At 34.9% G+C, this 20750-nt stretch overlaps 1 protein-coding gene across 1 annotated transcript in view; it reads right to left on the reverse strand.

Moving 5' to 3' along the window:
* Positions 1–3494: 3494 nt before the first annotated feature.
* Positions 3495–20750, reverse strand: part of LOC118203378 (neuropeptide F receptor-like) — a 252079-nt gene continuing 234823 nt past the window's right edge. Inside the window, exons 2-3 of the mRNA XM_085826455.1 lie at positions 17976–18328; positions 3495–4608 (exon numbers count right to left, since the gene is read on the reverse strand). Coding sequence (XP_085682581.1) covers positions 3648–4608; positions 17976–18205 — 1191 coding nt within the window. The 5' untranslated portion in view covers positions 18206–18328 and the 3' untranslated portion in view covers positions 3495–3647. The remainder of the gene's footprint in view (positions 4609–17975; positions 18329–20750) is intronic.

Here is a 20750-nt window from a genome sequence, read left to right on the forward strand (position 1 = left end):
ATTTTTGCGGAGTATCCAACATTTGTTTGTATTTATTTCAAATTCTTTCAACCGCGTAGTGAAATCTTCACAATTGCTTATGTTTGATCTAATTTCGCAATAAAAAGTTTTAAAAGAAATCAGCGATGCTTTAATTATTTTATACAGATAAAATTACGTGGCAGAATATTTTCAGCCATCTTGCTTAAATCTTAAAGCACACGAAAGGTCATGTGACATGACAGGAATATTACTGGATGCCCATTGGTCCATCCTAGAAACCACTCCCTCGGTGGCTACACAGATGTGCACTTGTGAAATATGCGGCCGGGACACTTAACGGCAAACCGCATATTGAGTTGATCAATGTTAAAGAATTTCACTTACTGCGCATGCTCATGGTGTACCGTTGGCGTGGGAGAAAATACTGGCGACTAAGCATAAGCAACCCTACACAAGCCTGTTCGTCATGTAGGACTTATCGACTGTTTACAATTGCAACAGTCTATTTCATTTACTTACAGTAATTTATTTGACCTTTAGTTCAGTAAATTAAACTAAATTCAATCCTTAATTTGTTAAAATATATGTGAATGGAACGTATGGTAAATACTCAGTTGGTTTTATTCCTCAGATGTATAATCAGCTAATATATCTTGTAAAGTTTCCTGTTTTGTAATCCTTTTTAAAAGAAAATTTGGGTAGTTTACATTCGACATTTACAGTCCAAGTAACGAAGCAGCTTACAACCTCACACATTTTAAACCTCGAAAAGTTTACGCCCAAGATAACACAATATCAACCATATACCATATTTATCTTCTTTTAAAATTGCGCCAAATTCTCTTTTGGGCATGCGCAGTAAGCGAAATTCGTTTAACAGTGATCAGTTCAATGTGCGGTTTGCCGTTACACGGCCGGAACTCGAACCCTTGTCCTCTCGAATACACGCGGAGAGTACTACCATTACATCACGATAACGTGATGGAAGGAGGGGAAAAATACCTAATCTAAAGGGTGACTGGGGATTAAGGAACCCATTCGTCATATCCCGATGGTGACAAATTATTTTCCGCCACCTTTTAGTTCCTGCGCCACTGCAGAGTCATTAGGTTTTTTTGTTGTTAGAGAGGTGAAAATGAAGTTTTGAATATTGGGCGAGTGTACTACCGTTACACCATTAAGGCATGGAAGAAGGGAGAAAATACCTTATACAGTACTGTAAATGACAGTATTTCGTGCAGTTGAGACAGAAGAGAAAGATATCTACAAACTTTCAACGCTCTAGGGCTTTTCATTTTCCAGTTATGCGAGATATATACGAACGCACGCACAAATGTTAGGAAACATTCCTTCTTAATTCATTCTAAACCATTTTACCATCCATTTTGGGAAAAGAGTCCTTTATTCTGATCGTACGTACAGATGTAAAAAATTCATTTAAATGGATTTGAGAGGGATCAGAATGGCTATTTTTTCGTTGAAATACGATACCAGATGTTTTTCCGATTACAGTACTTTCTTTACTTCGTATAAGTAAGTAAAAAAAGGTTGCGCAACATAAATAAAAGAAAGAGAATTATGCTTTGCCGGAATGGCAACTTCAGAATTATGTTCTAAGACTTGATATTAACCCTCTGTTGGTTCCGCTACGGAGCCATCCGTCATTTGTTCCGTAAAGGCCCGTTTCCACTATTGCGTACGAATGCGTTGCGTCAGTTGAAGACACACCTACGGCATCCGTACAAGCGTTTCCACTGGCGCGTATCCGTAGATTATTTTGATTTTCCGCCGCTAGGTGTCACTGTAATATTTTGGCGCCAAACAACTGGTTACGAGGCTGAACATCTGAATTTTTTCCACTTAAGCGAGTATTGTTTGTTTTGGATTTGATATGGATCCTGACGTAGAACGCAGAAAAGTTTTGTTTTTTTCCATGTTGTTGGAAATTTTTATTTTTGCTTATGAACTGCGAAAGTAAAGTACGCTAGCAATTTTTAGCTAAGATCCTGACGTAGAACGCAGAAAAGTTTTGTTTTTTTCCATGTTGTTGGAAATTTTTATTTTTGCTTATGAACTGCGAAAGTAAAGTACGCTAGCAATTTTTAGCTAAGTAAGGTTATAAAGCATATTATGAACATCACTAATTGCACAGAAGCTGAAGTAAATTTTAAAAATTTCTTTGCGTTTCTCGTTTAAAGTGTGCCCCCCCAGCTGTGCGATCAGCATAAAAGTATTTTACTTTTCAATAAAATTCTGTGTGAAAGTTCTCTCATTTTTAAAGAAATGGAAATTGTGTCCAACACAGGTACCAGCACAAAGCGAAATGCCACCGATCCCTTTTTCTATGTGCATGTATTATTAACTCGATCCAGCTATAAATTCACCTTGAAAAAGTAAATTTTGCCCGCGTTCCAACAGATATTCTAAAATATGCTCTCAGGAATGAAAAGGTTAGGGACTCCTGCCTTAAAGTAACAGTCAATTCATATTTAAAACTAAGCCAGCCTAGCAATCAAAGACTACATAATTCATTTAATGCGAAGTTGGCTCATAACTTCTAACCGGCGTAGCAGTTAAATCTTGGCAACAATAACGCAAAGCCGAAGAATTACAATCTTAACAACAGCTGGCGAAACCTAGTAACGTGGCTCGAGAAGCAGAAATGCGCTCCGTCTGAAAATCCAAATTTGTCGACTTAAATACTGTCTGAACTGCATTTGGGTGAGGAAACGGAAAGAAGAAGTGACAGTTAAGCTGAAATTATAAGTAACGGTTTACTTAAATAATAATAATCCTACAATCTATCTTATTCTAACGATAAGCAGCTTCAATTTAAAAAACTTTTAAGGCACTTTGGTATGAAAAGCATTCAGGCATTTGGGTTCGTCAAAAAATTTTCTTTTTTATTTGTTCATTCTAATTAAGCCAATCGACCTTCCTAAAATTTGAAAAACGGGTTCTTTTGTACGTGGTAGTCTTAAATAAATATCAAACTACATGGCGATGTATATCTGCATTTGGCAACTACTATACCTATTTCGCCTTTATTTGGCGAATTTACTTTAGCTTAAAAACCCATTTTTCAATTTTTCGATAACATTAACCGAATTGTTGATCAATTGAACTGTTGATTGTTTAACAGAATCACAATAACCGAATTGTTGATCACATGTGTTTTCATATATCAATGGGCAAGACGTCTTCAACTGACAACAATATCCGAGATGCCATTAAGGCCAATCACATAAAGCGGCGTCTATTGTAGATAGAGGCCCACGAGGCAGCTGAGCAAAAATGGCGTTGAACACCTTTATCTCAGTCCGGGGGGTGGGAATTCCGGTGAACGGAATAGCTACATGGGCATTTTCCTGGTTTTCCTCGGGTGTGAAGCGTATACGAGCCACTTTCCCCTAGAAATTCCTTCTGAAAGGCTTCTCTCCCCCTTAGGCATATACCCTTCTAGTGTTTTGCCATAATCAAATAAACCAAACCAAATTGTAGATACAATTTTTATTTACAAGCATTATCATTTACAAGCATCCTTTGAATGAAAGAGAATAGGCAAATACTTTTAAATAGAAAATATTAGACAATACAAAATCATAATTAATATTCTGAATATACGTATATATATATATATCATCCGTTGTAATGTCTCATCTTACTCACAAATGGCTTTCAGGGTTGGTGCTTTTTAATGTAGAATCTCCTGCCGAAAATCGAATCATTGTATTGTTTTGTTGAATCGCTTGATTATCTGTTTGAGAACCATGATTTGACACCATCCCTGTCCCTGGTTTCGTTATAGCCCAACCTAACTTCACCATCTCTCTTCGAATGTTGCTGTTTAACCATCCATAAAGTATCGGATTAGTGACTGATGAAGACATGGCTGCCATATGGCAAATGGCGAAAGCAAGGTACAGTTCTCTGGGACTTAGAAGGTCAGGGTTAAATTCCGCGAGAAGATTCAGACTATTCCATGGCAACCAACTGATGGTGAAGACCAGGGAAATGTTCAAAAGGACCATGGTAGCACGAGTGTTTCGTCTCAGATCTCTCTTCAGCTTCTCGTAGTTCATGTTCAAACCTTGTTCTTTTAGTGTATCACTGTCCACTTTGATGATCCTGGAGTTCAGATGCGAGCGTATGTGTATATGCGTCACCAACAGAGCTACAGCTGGTATAACAAACTGAACCACCAGAGTAACCACAGTATAAATTCCTTTGTAGGAAGAACTGGGCCATAGTTCTACGCACTTGTAATAGATATGAAATCCGGGTAGTCCTACTGGAACAGTGCCTTGGTAGATGGATATAGGTACTGATAGAAGCAAAGCTGAAAGCCATATTACGCCTGTGCTTATTAACATTTCTCTCCTGTTGCCCTTTGGATTTTGAGGATTGAAACTTATAACAGCATTGTAGCGGTCGACAGCGATGGCTAACACAGTGGCTGCTGATACGAAGATTGTAGACGCTTGGACAAAGGGCACCATTTTGCAGAGAAAGCCACCAAGGAACCAACTTCTACGGATGATTACAAGCAGCGTGAAGGGCATACAGAAGACGCACAGAATGATATCCGACACGTTGAGGTTTATGACCAAGACATTCCGAGAAGATCTAGGAAAGGAGGAGACAAAAAAAAGAATGTTAGTATTTTACAAATTTTACAATTTTAATTTTAAATAAAATACAATGTTAGTATTTTATTTATGCCTTTGTTAATGCAGATAATTATGTAAATATATCCTTTAGAACGGAATATTTTAGATTAAATGACCAACTTCTTTTTGACATGAGATTTGAAAGTAATACAAAACGACATATTTCAGTTTACTGGTGTGTAATAATATTTTCAGCACTGCAGTAGTAGTTAATAAATTACCGTTATATTGCTGAAAATATGATAATTAGATAAATGGGTAGCAAAGAATAACAATGAGAGAATTAAACATTTTCTCCATAAAAGAAACATATTTGGGAAATTTAAATACCGTATTTTATAGCATATTTTTCGCATTTTTTTTTACTAATTTCATCATCCGAAAATCGAGAGTGTAAAATTCTGCGAAGAATTGAATTTCCAAGGAAATCGGTTACAGTAAGACCATAGCAATTGAAAAGTCTCATGAATAATCTACAGGTAACTATCAAATTATTATTTTTTAAAAGAAACCTTCATTCGAATATGAATATATAGTAATATTTGCATTACAATTCTAATAAGATACCTTCGTAACTTCGTATTTAATCCCTGTAACTTGAATTTCGTCCGTTCTTATTGATGTCTCTGCTACACCTTAGGCCTCAAATCATCCAGAAAAGTATATTTCCGCATATGCTTTATTTTGCCTAAACTCGAGTTAATAATTTCTACCATAACTACGTTTTTCTCAATAGCAAGTCAGCAAATCTTATTTAATCTAAACAGTTTAATTTGTTTTTCTTTGGCCTATGAATATGGTTTAAAAATTTATTCTTTTGCTTGTGAAAAGAAATTTCTGTTAAATATTTCTTCTTCAACACAGCGCACACATTCCTCGGTATAATTATTCCTTGAATAATTAAAATCTGGAATAAAGAAAATTCTTTAATTTATTTTGTGTTTTCCTTGCTTTGGGGAGGGCTCAGAATTTTCATATGAACTATTATAATTAAATTACATTGAAATGGCTCATCGGCTAATTCTAGATACAGAAAAGCAAGGCATTTTGTGGAAGACAGATTTCAATTAATTTCAGTGTTCCTCCTCCTGACGAAGTGGCATTAAGGTTGATTGAATTCCTCTTCCATTATGTTTTTCTTCCCTTTAATTTCCATTGATTTTTTTAAATTGGTGTATTGCTTGTTTGAAGGGTTTTGGATTTAACATTTATTAAATTCCTTATTGCATTTATAGGATTATTTGAAATTTATTACTTATGAATTTAAATTTTTGGTCTTTGTAAAAGACCGGTTCTAAATTTCTTACTTTATGTCTTTGTTGATAATTTTTTAGCAGCTTAATGAGCGGAAATTCGACATGATTACATTTTGTTAAAAAAAAATTTTTTTTTTGGAATTATATATACACATATGTCATATATATATATATATATATATATACACACATATATATATATATACATATATGCTATATATATATTATAGATGTATGTATACGTGAGATGCTTCTGATGACAACGAAAAATGGAGGTGCACAACCACGTGTTATAGTAGTCTATTTCACAGAATTTCTACGTTCTAGAGCCATTCATTTTTGAGTTATGTGAGATATACACGTGCGTAGGTACAGATGCAACGAAAAAAAATCTCTTCTAAGTCCATTTTAATCCGTTTTACAGTCCTTTTTGCAAAAATAGAATCCTTTAATCTGTCCATACGTACAGATGTCACGCAAAGAGTAATTAAAATGGATACGTGAGCGGTAAAAATGGATATTTTCGTTGAAATATGATACCCAAAATATTTCGTGAATGCAATACTTCTTTTACTTCGTACAATGAAGTAAAAAAAGGGGGGAGAGAAAATAAGCCAGGAAACAAGAGTAATCCTTTCTATTTTCAATGTTCTCTGATGGAAATTCTATTCTAGTTTTTTAAAATTTGTCAGTCTCAGGAAACGTCAGTTGATAATACGTCTGAGACTTAAAAGATATGCTGCATACCGAATTGCACAATACTTTAATCTTCATTTGTTATTTATTTTTGCTCAGACGATATTAAAAACACGGGAAACGTCGAAGGTAGCAACATTTCCTGGAACTGGAGGAGACGTATTCGAGGTAAAATAACACCTGTATTTTTTTAAATACAGGAAACAGAAAAATCACATCAATGGAAAATTTCTCCGCGCAGAAAAGCAGTTCTAAGCAATTTGTTGCATATAAAGCTGTCTGTATTATATTTTTCCGTCTCTCGAAGAAGGCTTTGTCAAAGGAAGAACATTTATTGATTTGCAAATGGGTGCTTCATTTTTTCATCTTCCTCTTTTGACAACATGTGTAGGCATATCTTATTAAATAAAATTTTATTTGAATATTTCTTCATAACTTCTACGTACTTTCTTTTTTGTTTATTCTCCTTTTTTATTTTGACTAATTTTATTGTTTGAATTTCGAAAGAGGAAAACTATGCAAATAATTTGTACTTCCGAGAGACGCGGTTACAGTTAGAATGTAACAAATGAGTTTTTCATTTATTTTGTTCTTATTGTAACCGCTGTACTACTGGTAACTATCCCAATATTATTTCTTTAAAAGAAATCTATATTCCGATAAGAATACATAGTAATATTGACATTAGAATATCTAATAAGCTATTTGAATTTCTACTTTACTTCAACTCAAATCTCACCCATTCTTATTATTGTCTCAGCTACTCTTTGGGCCTCAAATCATCCACAAACAATTAAAAACGGTGAATGTACAGCCGAATGGTCAAAATCTTTGACTGAATGTCCGTCAGTATTTGTTCACTATGATGGTCTATTCTTGCATTAGGCTGGCATAAAGTTCAACAGTTAGAAGGGAAAGGTTCGGGCGTGATCTTCGCAAGTGGTTCTGAGTGATCTTGTGAGTAATTTTCTGTGTTAGTAAGACGAAAACAATCACTACATGTAGGAATACGTTTCTTTTAAAATTTACGGAAGCTCGTCCTCTAAAGTTAAGTCGAAAATTACACGAATGTTTTTTAAATCTTCAAAACATGGCGCTAAAGCACTAGTGGTAAAACTACACGAGTATATGCGGTCTACTAATTGAAACGCATAAAAGAGTCAAACTGATGTAACTTAAATGTAGTCATAAGTGATGAAAAAGAATTCAAAGCATTCGTCTTTGAGAGACATAGAGCAAGACATCTGAGGATGCAATTCTGTCTCCGCCAAGATCATAACTGCGGATCTTCCAGGTCCTAGCTGGAAGTGATAATCATTTACACCAGGATAGCACGCAAGAGAGAATATGTTAATTTCTTACTAGCTACTTGCACGCATTTTCGCATATAAATATAATGGAATGCTGTATAAATTTCAAAATATATCTGAAAAATGTATCAATAATGATTCTACATTCATATCATTAGTATCATAAGTCTTTTTTTTTCACGTCATTCAACGGCAATTTTTTGTTTTCAGCTTTTTGTTTCACTCATTGATGTTACACTATTGTAACGAAATCATATTATGTTAATTTATGTATGGATTTGCCTCTCAGATGGGATAATGTTTAGTGGTGCTGATTACGATACCGAAGCACTCGTGTTCGGCTCCCAGAGAAGGCATGGATGTTTGTAGGCGTATAGTACCTGTGCGGCAAGGGGGCACTCAAAATGCACTGCGAGCCGAAAGTTTTCTCCAGTCGTTTGCTGATAGGGGAAGAGGGAGGAGATCTTCTTACTCATCTCCAGCTCTCTTTCGAAATTGGCTCAAAAACGAGCTAAGTCGTTCTGTCACATATATTTTACTCAATGCTCATGCCAACGTAAGACGTATTCTCGCCCTCTTTGCCACAATAAAATCCGTGGACTTATCCTGATTAGATCAAGCAAGAGATTTGGCGACAAGAAAAACAAAGGCGGAGGTTCTTGGATATTTACAGGATTATGCACGCTGCTCAACGATTAAATCAGATTCTGTTGGCGACATGATTCCTCGCCACCTTATTGTTGTAACCTGAGAATGTTATGCCATCGGACAGGAATTCATTCAAGTTCATTTCGCCTGATATTTTGCGACTGGTTGGTCCTCTTTCTGTAGAACTGTTTGATTGGTTGAAAAGCTTAACTGTAGAGATAGAAGCAGAAGAGGCAACAATATGTCTCCAATTAGACAATAGATAAAGCTTCTATCCACTAACAATCTTCAGCACAGCCACTCAACGGCTGCTGTGAGCATGCGCAATGAACAATCAATCACGTCGCTCAGTAAAAGGTTACTGAGCTACTAAAAGGTAGTTTACACTAAAAGGTATCCTTGCTGCAAAATTACTTGGTGGACTGATAGGGGTAATACGTCCTTACTTGTACAGTAATGCATAAAATTTAGTCTTAAATACAGTCCTAAAACCTATCCTAATGAAAAATTTTTTAATAAGTGGTACGATTAAAAAAATATGAAAACTTTCAGATTTTTATATTAGTTTTTTAAAACTTTTCTGTGTTACATTTATTTATTAAATATCATGTTCTTCGTAGATAAAATTCAACTCAACAGCAATATCACAAAATATTTAAAAATAGCATATCTTTAGAATTTCCGATACACAGTCTCGCGCGCTTAAGATAATTTTTTTTTTCTTTTCTGTACAGTGTTGCCATTGCTCACTTTGGAATTTGAGCCTGTTAATTAAGAATTCGTATGAAATTTTACAGTATGCGAAATAGATAATAAAATAAGTTCCAAATTCAAAAGTCGGGCTTGTTCATGTTCGGGTGGGGGGATTAAGTCATTCAGAATTTCATGGCTCTAGGTACTGTCGTTTTCTCGCAATGCGAGAAACACACCTACATTCATGCGCATTCTCCTTTATTTAATTTCTTTTAAAATAACACATGGCGATAATATTTGGTGGCAACCACTTGAAAAGTGATTCCCCTTTATAGTGTCCTGTTTCGAGTCTAATAGCCCTTCTAACCTAACGCTCATTTGGACTAATAATAAATAATGCTTGACAGTAGGAGGTTGTAAATGCGAGATTGTATGAACCTCGAATTTTTTTTTTTTTTTTTTTTTTTTTTTTTTTAAGGGTGGGCTTTGGAGGTTTCCGATTTGCCACTACTATCTTATCGTTTCTTCACCAATGATTCTTCCTTTTTTTCTTTTTCTTTCTTTATCTTTCTTTTTTTTTAGCCCAAAAAATGTTAGCACGGAAGGGCTATTAATTCTGTTTCGTCATTTTGAATTTGTTCACTATAAACTATGTACCACTTTTCAATTTGTTGCCACCAAATGTTAGAGTCCTGTATTATATTTAAAGAAACTAAACAAGAAGAATCTGATGAATTTATGCATGTTTCTTGCACTTTGAAAAATCTAAGGTACATAGAGACATCACATTTTGAATAACGTAGTCTTCTACTCAAATATGGGCATCTGGAAGCCAAATTTGCAATTTGTTTTATTATCCATTTCGTATTTTGTAAGACTTTAACGAACGTTTGATTAATAAATTCAACTATTTGAAAGAGAGACGTGACAAAACTGTACGAGAAAAACATTTTTATCTCCAGCGCGCGAGACTGTGTATTGGAAATTCTAAAGATACGCTGTTTTTAAATTATTTCATGATTGCTGTTGAAATGAATTTTATGGTTTAAGCGTGAAGAACAGGATATTTAATAAATAAAGGTAACACACAGAACCTTAAAAGAAAGCGCCGCTTCGAGTGTAATATCAAATCTGAAAGCTTTCTTATTTTTTATTTAAATATTTTTTTTTCACTGGCTTGTAGAATTGTATGAATCGTTCCGGAACTCATTCTTTTTACAGAACGAATTTACTCTTATTCCGGAAATCGGAGTAATGTCTCTTTCCCGACTGAGATCTCTTTTTGGAAGAGTCCAAGGAATGATCTGCTTTTGTTTCACGAAATGATTCACTTTATTGAGCAAGCTAACGGTTGATTTGGCGAATGGAGTTCTTTTAGAGTTTAGCGCTCTTGTTAGAAGTGTACCAGGAAAGTTTGATTCCCATTTTGAGGGAGGGGGGAATTTTATTCTCCCATGTTAAAAGTAAGTTTAATTTTTATCATTTCCCAACCTTTTGGAAAAAAAAAATACTTTAGATTTTTCATGTTACTTCTGTAGAAAGGAGATTTCAGGAAACCTCAAAACTACAGCCGATAGAAATCAGTTGAGGGAGTTAGCGTTTGATTGAGCCTGTTGCTGCCTTTAACTGTAACTGCGCCAAACTTGCACTTCAAACTGAACGTCACTAACTCGGCGGGAAAATTGTTAGTTCCTTCGTCTGCAGGCACCAAATCGCATCGTTGTCAATTGTCGAGAACATCGGTTCTAAGTAATGTATCGTATATATTATTGTTGAGTTTTAATAAAACTACTAAAAGACATTACTGTCTCATACAGTCCGCAAACAGAGCCTATCTACCTATCACTCTGCTCGTACGATTCTTTTCCCTCTTCGTTCTAAACTAGATAACTGGTCCCGATTTCGAGTCTTTCTATTCTCCTCTCTTATTAGTATTGGCCGTCTAAAACCTCAATTTTCGGCTACGCGGGACTTGACGTCGAAATGGACAATTCTCAGAACCCGCGCAATTCCAGGAAACCGATGTAACTAAGTTACCATTTTCATTTACTGCAAAGTCTTGAACGCCAAACACTAATCGATTATCGCTCAGATTGGGATCACGTGATGCTTCAGAAGCAGAACTTTCGTCTGATTTATTGTCTCTACCCGTGACGGAGGTCCAGCTGAGACATTTTCAGGTTTGAAAATCTCGCGTAGCCGTAGCATCGTTTCCGTAGCTAGGCGGGACTTCGCTTCAGGCGAAGCTCTTTTTTTTTCTAGGAATCTTTCCGTATAAACCAGTGCTGCCAGAATCTCGTTTAAGTACTTTGGCAGGTTGCCAGTCAAGGTTGCATTTGACGCGGCCGAACTATATCTCTAGTCAAGTTAGATTAGAGCTGTTGAATGTATGTGCATTTCGAAAGGAAGCTTTGTGTTGAAACAAGGTGGTGCAGATTAGCTGGTTATTTTACATTTGTATATTTTAATTTAATCTCTCACAAGAGCTAATTTAGAATAAGCTTAATGTGCTTTTATTCTATTTCTGCTCGTTTGATGGTTAGCTAATTTGGTGGAAATGGTTAGGTAGTTTGGTTAGCTATTTCGGTGGAGACTTTTCTAATGGTCAGGTGATTTATCTAATAGCCATTAGCTTTGTGTCCCTACAAGGGCCGGAAGATATGACTATTTCATTATGGAAGCAACTAAAAGATGGTTAAAGTTCCCTTCTATGAAGTGACGAAACCATGCCTTTTCCGGGCCCATCGTTAAGGCAGTCAGTGTCACTAGCATATTCACAAAGCCTACAGACAATTTCGCTACGGGCTGCTCTCATTGGAGGAAACATCTGCTTGGCGGTCACATTTGGAATGGCGAGTTATCGCCTTGTAGGCGTGGTAATTAACGCCTAACAAACGGAAACAGCGTTTGTTTCATTCAATATTTTTTTAGTTTATGAATGAAAGTTTAGAGGAATTGTGTGGAATATATCTTAAATAACCTACTAATGTTATTAATAGTTTATTTGTATTTGCATTTGAACTTTTAAAAGCACGTAATTGTTTTACAAGAAAAGGTGTTTATATGGAGACATCATATGAACTTTTTCGTTATTTCACTTAGGAAGAGTCTGTTGTGTAAATTTTCATAGCGCATTAATTTATACAAATAAAGGAATATTAAAAAATTAATCAAATGAAAACATTCAGTAAACATTTAAAGGTGTCGGGTACTTATTCTTTTTACGAGTAAGTATAACTAAAATTATATTTTATTCCATTATGCGCTATTTCTATTGAAACGCTTTTCGGGATCTTGGATCGTAATCTTGCTTACTGGTACCTACTACAAAGAGTACAAACCAGTAAATAAAGATAAAAATTAACATTAACAAAAATAGAGAAAATAAAGTTTAATTTTTAACACCTACCCGAAGGCGAAAAGACATTATGACAATAATGACAAAGTCATTCAATAAGGTTAAAATAAAAAAAAATCCGGATAGAGCAGAGTTTAAGAAAGCTACGAGCGGGGACAGAACCGGCGACCTAGAAGTCTGAGAATTATTCCCGCGCTCGTTACCACTGGGTTGCGGTTTCTCCGGTGAGTTATGCTCACTTTTTGGTACACGACGCTCACATACAAATTGTAAAGGCGATGAACCAAAAGTCGCCAAGCACTAGATTCTGTAACCCTACCTCTTTTAACCAATCGGAGCAAACAGCAGAAGAAACGGTCTGTAGGCTTTGTGAATAAGCGTGTCACTAACTACTATACCGATGGAAGTGGCACAAAACAAGCGTATCACCTTGGTTTTAGGGTAACCGATGCCACAGAGTTAGTTAGAACTCACAACAGATGTTACAACATTAAAACTCTAAAAGACTCAACATTACTCTCAAATTCTAATTCAGAAGTCAAACAACAAAAATCAGCGTTAATTTACAAAATTTTCACAGTTCATCGAAAAATTTCACAGCTCCTATCGAAAAAGCTTTCAAGTTCAGTAAAGTTTCAGATTCACAGAAAGAAATGATTAGGCATCTTATCGCTCATAATGTGAAATTCAATAATAAACCTTTGAAACCAAATCTAACTGCGAGAGAAAGAGCTACAATGCGCGAGATTCATTCTAACCCGGATATTGTCATTTCAAAGGCCGACAAAGGTGGCCAGATAGTCGTCATGGATAAGAACACTTACATCGATGGTGTCACTAAACTCTTAAACGAAGGACCATATAATCCGATCCCTAAAGATCCTTCACCTTCGGACTTATCCAAAATAAAAACTGCGATCAAATCTTCGCAAATCATTTCAAGCAACTTAAAACATTCGCTTATCCCATCTGTTGCGAATTGTGCCAGATTATATGCTCTTCCCAAAATTCATAAAAGTGGTATTCCTTTCCGCCCTATTGTATCAAATTTAGGTACTGCCTCGTATCCATTAGCTAAATATTTAGTTTCTAGATTTTCCACTCTATTAGACAATAACATTTACACCATAGAAAATTCAATAGAGTTTGTAAAAAAGGTTAAAAACATTTCTCCTCGTAATTTACTCATGGTTTCTTTTGATGTAAAATCATTATTCACCAATGTCCCAGTGGAGGGTGCATTAAGATGTCTAGAAACCAGACTTCGCGAATTTCATTTCTCTTGCATCGAAATTGATGAGCTAATTTCTCTCACTCAACTCTGTTTGAAACAAACACATTTTGTTTTCCAAAATAAATATTACAAGCAAACTGAGGGATTAGCCATGGGAAGCCCCCTCAGTCCCATCCTGGCTGATATCTACATGCATTATTATGAATCAAAATTGTTTGAAACTTTAAACTTCCCGGCAAGGTTCCGCTACGTAGACGATACTTTTACCCTGTTTGAAGGTAATAAAGATGATTTAAATATTCTTTCAACAATGAATTCTATTGATCCTGCTATTCAGTTCACTTTTGAACTTGAGACTTGCAATTCTCTTCCGTTTCTCGACATTCTGGTCACACGTAACACATCCAACTTCAGTACTACAGTTTACCGTAAACCTTCATCGGTTTGCCTTCCACCACACTTTAAATCATGTCATCCGACTAAACAAAAGTTAGCTTCATTTTATTCCTATGTTTTCCGTGCTCTTCAAGTTTGCCTTCAAGTTTGCCTCCAAACTAGCCCTTGATGAAGAACTAAATTATTTAAAAGCAATAGCTATTGACAGGGGCTTTTCACCCAACATTATTAATCAAGCAGTTAAAAAATTCTCATCTCAACACACTAAAAGCCACACTCTTATTTTAGGAGATTATAAAAATTCTGTTGTCATTCCCTTCTTTCCATCAATTAGCTATAAAGTTGCACATATTTTGCAGAAATTTAACTTTCGGGTTGTTTACTCTCCCATCAATAAAATTCCAACTTCTATACTCAAGGACCCCATTCCGGATATGAATTCCTGGGGTATTTATAGGATTCCTTGCCAGTGCGGTTTAATTTACATTGGCCAAACTAAGAGAGCCTTAAAATTTCGCGTCAAAGAACATGAGGCATATGTTAGAAAAAAGGAAACACAGAAGTCTTCTGTTGCTCAACATTGTTGGTCCGAAAATCACACTTTCAATTTTTCTGCTGCCAAAATTATTCAAAAAACATCTTCCATTGGAGAACTGGATTTTCTAGAGGCATTTCACATTCATAAAAATCTTTCTGTTCTAGTTAACGATCCTAATTCCAATCCAAATTTGCCTTCGGCTTTTAGAGAAATTATGTTTTAGTTCTGGTCTCGCCAACAGATGGCGCCACTTGCTTATTCTTGTACAGGCTTTCTTATCTTATCTAAACATTATTTCCTATCTTGTTCATTTGCGGTTTTGCAGCTGAAGATGATGGTTCGGTAAAACCATCGAAACTAGTCCTGTGAAAATTTTGTAAATTAACGCTGATTTTTGTTGTTTGACTTCTGAATTAGTATTTATTCGGCGTGTTATTGTGTCTTAATTACTCTCAAAGTTAACTTTGAAGTGACGTTACTGACTTGTCCTCTGCAAGCTAGTTAGTGCATTGTAGAAAGTCGTATATCTTGAGTATGGACTGTATTTTTATCGAGATTTTAAATAAAAAGTTATTCGAATGTTTTAAAGTTTTATGCTCTTTAAATTGCTAACAAACATCGGCAACATTTTTTTACATATATCATTTTGACACACACCTTTTAACACGGACTTGATTAACATAAGCAATGCCTTTTTAATGCGATAAAGTTTAAAAGTATGCTAACAATATCCTTTAAGAACTTTACAGTTTCCGCTAACAGCGAAGGCTATTAAGGGCAAAAGACCATTAGCTTTAAAATAAATAAATATCCATCGTGTCGGAGGATTTCATTTCAAAGGAAAAGCGCTGACTAAAACTTTAAATTTATTTTTGCTACTGAAAAATATAATATATTTTCGAAGCAATAGAAACTACGCCTTCCTAATTATTATTCGAAAGCTCAAAAGCAAAGTTTTTCAAATGAACTGAATATTTGGAGAAACTTTATTTTCGAGCAATTCTGTCACGGGCGAAGTTTCGCTAATGAAAATTTTACAGTGGATTAGTTGAAGGTTGTCAAGAGAGGAAAAGATAATAAATGAAAGTGAAATGTTTGTTTTCGTTTTATATTTATTTCCTTAACATCTTTAAAATGACGTAAAGTAAAAGAAACATAATAATAATAAATTTTGTATTTCCGAACTTTTCTGTAGTTCTAAATACTTTCCTTTAAAATGTTTTATAGCATTTTTATAAAGTAAGTTTTCCCTATGTTATAAATGAACAATAAGTGATTAAATTTGAATGAAAGAGAGTTATAATAAAAGAGTTGGATTTTCCTTTAAGAAAAATCCAAGTGCTTTAAAATCCGATGCAACGTTTTAACCATATTTTACACAGGAAAACAATTTAAACAAAATATTGATGTTATTTTTATTTATCAAATTAATACTTGGTAAAATACCATACAGTATACGCCGCTTAATGTAATCCTGTTAATGGTATTATTCGGGTAAAGTAAATTCCGATGCAAATTTATAATTATATTTTACACAGGGAAAACATTTAAACAAAATACAGATATTATTTTTATTTATCAAATTAATACTTCGTAAAATGCCATACAGTAGAAGCCACTTAATAAGATCCGGTTAATGTTATTATTCGGATACTGTAAAATCCGATGTAATTTTGTAATCATATTTTACACAGGAAAGAAATTTAAACAACCACCTGATATGGTTTTACGTTACGTTACGTTTTATCACGTTAGTATTTGGTAAAATAACTTTACAGTAAACGCCGCTTACTGTGAGCTGGTTAATGTTGTTATTTGGATACCCCAAAATCCGATTAAATTTTTTTAATAATATTTTACATAGAAAAGGAATTTATACAGAAAACTGATATCGTTTTTATTTATCAAATTAGTACTTGGTAAAATACAATACAGTAGACACCTCTTACCATGATCCGGTTAATGTTATTATTCGGATACTGCAAAATCCGTTGCAATGTTTTAACCGTATTTTGATCAGAAAAGAAATTTAAACAAGATACTGAGATTATTTTTATTTATCAAATTAATACTTGGTAAAATAACATACACTAGAAGCAGATTAATGACATCCGGGTAATGTTATTATTCGGATATCGGAAACTTCGGTGAAATGTTTTAACCATATTTTGCTCAGGAAAGAAATTTAAACAAAATAATGATAATATTTGTATTTATTAATTTAATATTTTGTAAAATACCATACAGAAGGCGCCGCTTAATGTTATCCGGTTAATGCTATTATTCGGATATTGTTATCGATTTGCCGAAGTCCTGTCCCTTTGAATACGGAAACATAGAAAATATATCACTTATTATGATCAAAATATTATTGAATAAAGCTGTTTAAACTGAAATAACGGCGTCAAATTAGGTCAAATAAATCATAAAAATTTCTAAACGAAAGAGAAATGTAATAATTAAGTCGCCAAGCAGTTGGGTTTTAACTAAACATTTAAAACTAGGTAAAAAGAAGCTTTGGTTTAGCATAGATTTTGAAAAACTTTATCGATTTTGAGGGCGATAAGGTACAAGTAATTCTTCGGCGTCTGCGGAAAACATCGTGACAAAAACATCGCGTAGAAAACAACGCAAGGTAAACACGTCGTGGTACAAAACATCGAAAAGAAAGCAAAGAGAAACCATCGTAGTTCTAAAACATCGTGGTTCAAAATATCGTCGCCGAAAATAAAGCGGTTCAAAAACTTCGCAGTTTTAAAACGTCGGCCTCGAAAATGTTGTGGTAAAAAATAAACCACCTACATATCATCGCATGACGATAACACTAATGTTTTTTTTTTTTTTTTTTTTTTGTTTGTTTGTTTCCGTTCATTCTTAAAATGTCGTTAACATTTCTTGTTATTATTAAAACTTTCATCTCTTATTACAACTTTTAAAACCTGAAAAACGCATGTGTGCGATGTTATCGTCATGCGATAATTTGTAGGTGGTTTATTTTTTACCAAGTTATTTTCAACGACAATATATGTACCGCAATGTTTAGAGCCGCGAAGTTTTCTCTTGGCTTTCTTTTCTTCCTTTCTCTTTTCCCCATTTTTCAAGTATTACTTCAATACCAGGAATAAACACTCAAATCATTAAAAAAAATGTTTCAATACAAATTACAGAAATTTGAGACATTTATTAGGGTATACCTTATTTTAGGATTCGAGAGCACTACGCTGCACACCAGAAGATTACAACACAGCCCCGTAGCCATCAGTAAAGCATAGCACGTGATGATGATCGTCTCAGTATCATTGTCAAAGATTCTATCATTAGAGAAATGTTCTTGCAGGACATCTAACGCTTGCTTTAGGCTGAAGTTGAACGTAAAGTTGAAGGATAGATCTGTTTCGTTGGAAGGAAAGAAGAAATTTGGCATGGTGATCTTTGCTTAAGAACGTTGTACGTAAAACGAAATGACAATACGTTTACAATATTCCGCCATTTTCACTCCTGAAGTTTGATGCTTTCCAAACAGTGCCTTGAAGAGCTAAGCTTGCACCTGAAAAATAAATTATATAGCATAAATAAACATTTCTATCAAAATGCATACAAATCATATCAGCATCCTAAGAGAAAATTTGGTACTTTCTGTTAACGTGGCACCACTCAGAGCCAAACATAAACGTTTGCGCGAAATCTAACAACATTGTGGCAACCCTAATGATACATGAAGCTTCGTGAAAACAAATGAACACTCTTCCATGACGTAGCAGTGCGGAAAGGATGTGGGCAATGCCGAAGCCATGCGCGATGCCGAATTTGTGCAACTGTTTGATGACTTTGGAAGCGAAAACATATCAGTATTCCTATCAGTATATCAGTACTTACACGAATTCGGAACCGCTCACAACCTCAACATTGCCCAGCTACTGATGACACAATATGAACCGGATAACACATTTGCCTCTTAGGCGGACATATGGCGACTCGCGTCCCTTTAACCCTTTCCAGCACGCTATCTTTTAAAGTCGGAGTTTTGATTAAATAAAAGGTAGGCAGTCTAATTAGGCCTAGAGGAATACACAAGTAAAATTTTGTGAAGATAGCACTTATCGTTTTAATTCTGTGGGTGCGCCCAAAGTGGCACACTGACTGAATAGAGTTTCGAAAAGAGTGCTGAAACGAGCAACGTTGTCAATGAACTGACCGATGAGATGCGGAGAAACAAAGAATACAGACTCTAAGTTGTCCTAGATTATCGGTGAGCCCGGTCTGGGCACACCTAGGGTTCGCCGTTTGATTTTAGGAAAGATTTCAAGGTAAAAATTTAAAACTAATATAGAATAAGGAGATTATCATACAAAAAAAACATAGAAATTTCTTTTCAAACAATTCCTTTTATACCCTAAAAGAATCTGGAAGATTTCTTGAAAAATGAGGGTCTTAAAAAAACTAAGCATGGCTAAAATATACGGACTGGTTTGTGTTGAGCTGCCATCTACTATAAATAAAGAAAGTTCAGAGTAACCTATAAATCCTTTTTCATTCAATTTTTCTGTGCGTGCAGAAGGAAATTTTTCGGTGTGTCCAGACGAGACACACTGTGCCGCAAAGGGTTAACAGAAAATTACCAAAACTCTAGGTTACCGTATATTTATACGTATAAGTGAAAACTTTTCGGCCTGTTCTTAGCTATTGAAATTTACGGGTCATTTCCCTGCTAAAAATGCTCCGTAGAAACCCATAAATTTTTTTTACGGGAAATTGGCCTACGGGCAAATCCCCGTAAAAACCCATAGACAGAAACCCGTACAAATGTACGGGTACCCTTAGGCCAAATCCCCGTAAAAACCCATAGAAAGTAACCCGTACAGTTGTACGGGTACCCGTAGGCCAAATACCCGTAAAAACCCATAAAAAGAAACCTGTACGGTTGTAAGGGTACCCGTAGGCCAAATACCCGTAAAAACCCATAGAAACAAACCTGCATGGCTGTACGGGTACCTGTAGGCCAAATACCTGTAAACAGAATCCTGTACAATTGTACGGATATGAGTAGGCCAAATCTCTGTAGAAACCTGTAGAACTGTAGGCACTATAAACAAAATCCCAGTAAAAACCCATAGCCAAAAATCAGAACTTTATATGCATATCCATTGGCCAAATTTCCACGGGTATTCATATACAGAATCCCTATAAAAAACAATACACAAAAATAGAACTGTAAATCAAATTTCCATAAAAACATAAACCAGCAGAAGTACATAATTAGCACTGAAATGTACAGAACTAAATGGCTGAGAAAGCATGTAAAGTAATTTTAAATAAAATTCAATGCAAATAAAAATTTTTAAATATCTAGAAGCCTACAAGCCCCTGTCCTTAATGCACGTCAATATCTATAAACGTATTACAAAATATTTGTATAAATTCTCTTTACAAAATTTTAAACTACCTTTATATAATTTTGAAAATAAAATGAAGAGAAAGATAATAACCAAAGTCATGATTCACAACCATCGAATGATATATGTACATACATATATATATAAGAAAAATAAGGAATATGCAAAAGATTAAATTAGCAGCATAAAATTAATTTTCCTTCTCTATTCTAAAAACAGTAATCTTTCTGCACTGCATCACTTCGAGATTAATTCATGTCATATGACTCTTACATAATTTGATGTTTTAAAAGGAACTAAAACAGACAATAGTAATTTTATAGCAGTATTAAAGAAATAATAATGGCTAATCTTTGGAATATGGTAACAGGTAGTTTGGCGACATTTTGGTAAGGTGATAAAGGTTACTAGCTAGGACTTTAGCAGTGTACATGGATAAAGTCAAGAGTGTGCGCAATGCCATTTTTGTGCAATTCTGGGATTTTTTTAAGTGAAAATAGGTCGACGTGTACATGGATAATATCGTGTAAGTGCAATTCTTAAAGACGCGGCAAGCAGTTTGCGATTCTGCGCTGT

This window comes from Stegodyphus dumicola, chromosome 11 (genome assembly GCF_044657685.1).
Source record: "Stegodyphus dumicola isolate Sdum_Otavi_A_Nest chromosome 11, ASM4465768v1".
Classification (NCBI taxonomy): Eukaryota; Metazoa; Arthropoda; class Arachnida; order Araneae; family Eresidae; genus Stegodyphus; species Stegodyphus dumicola.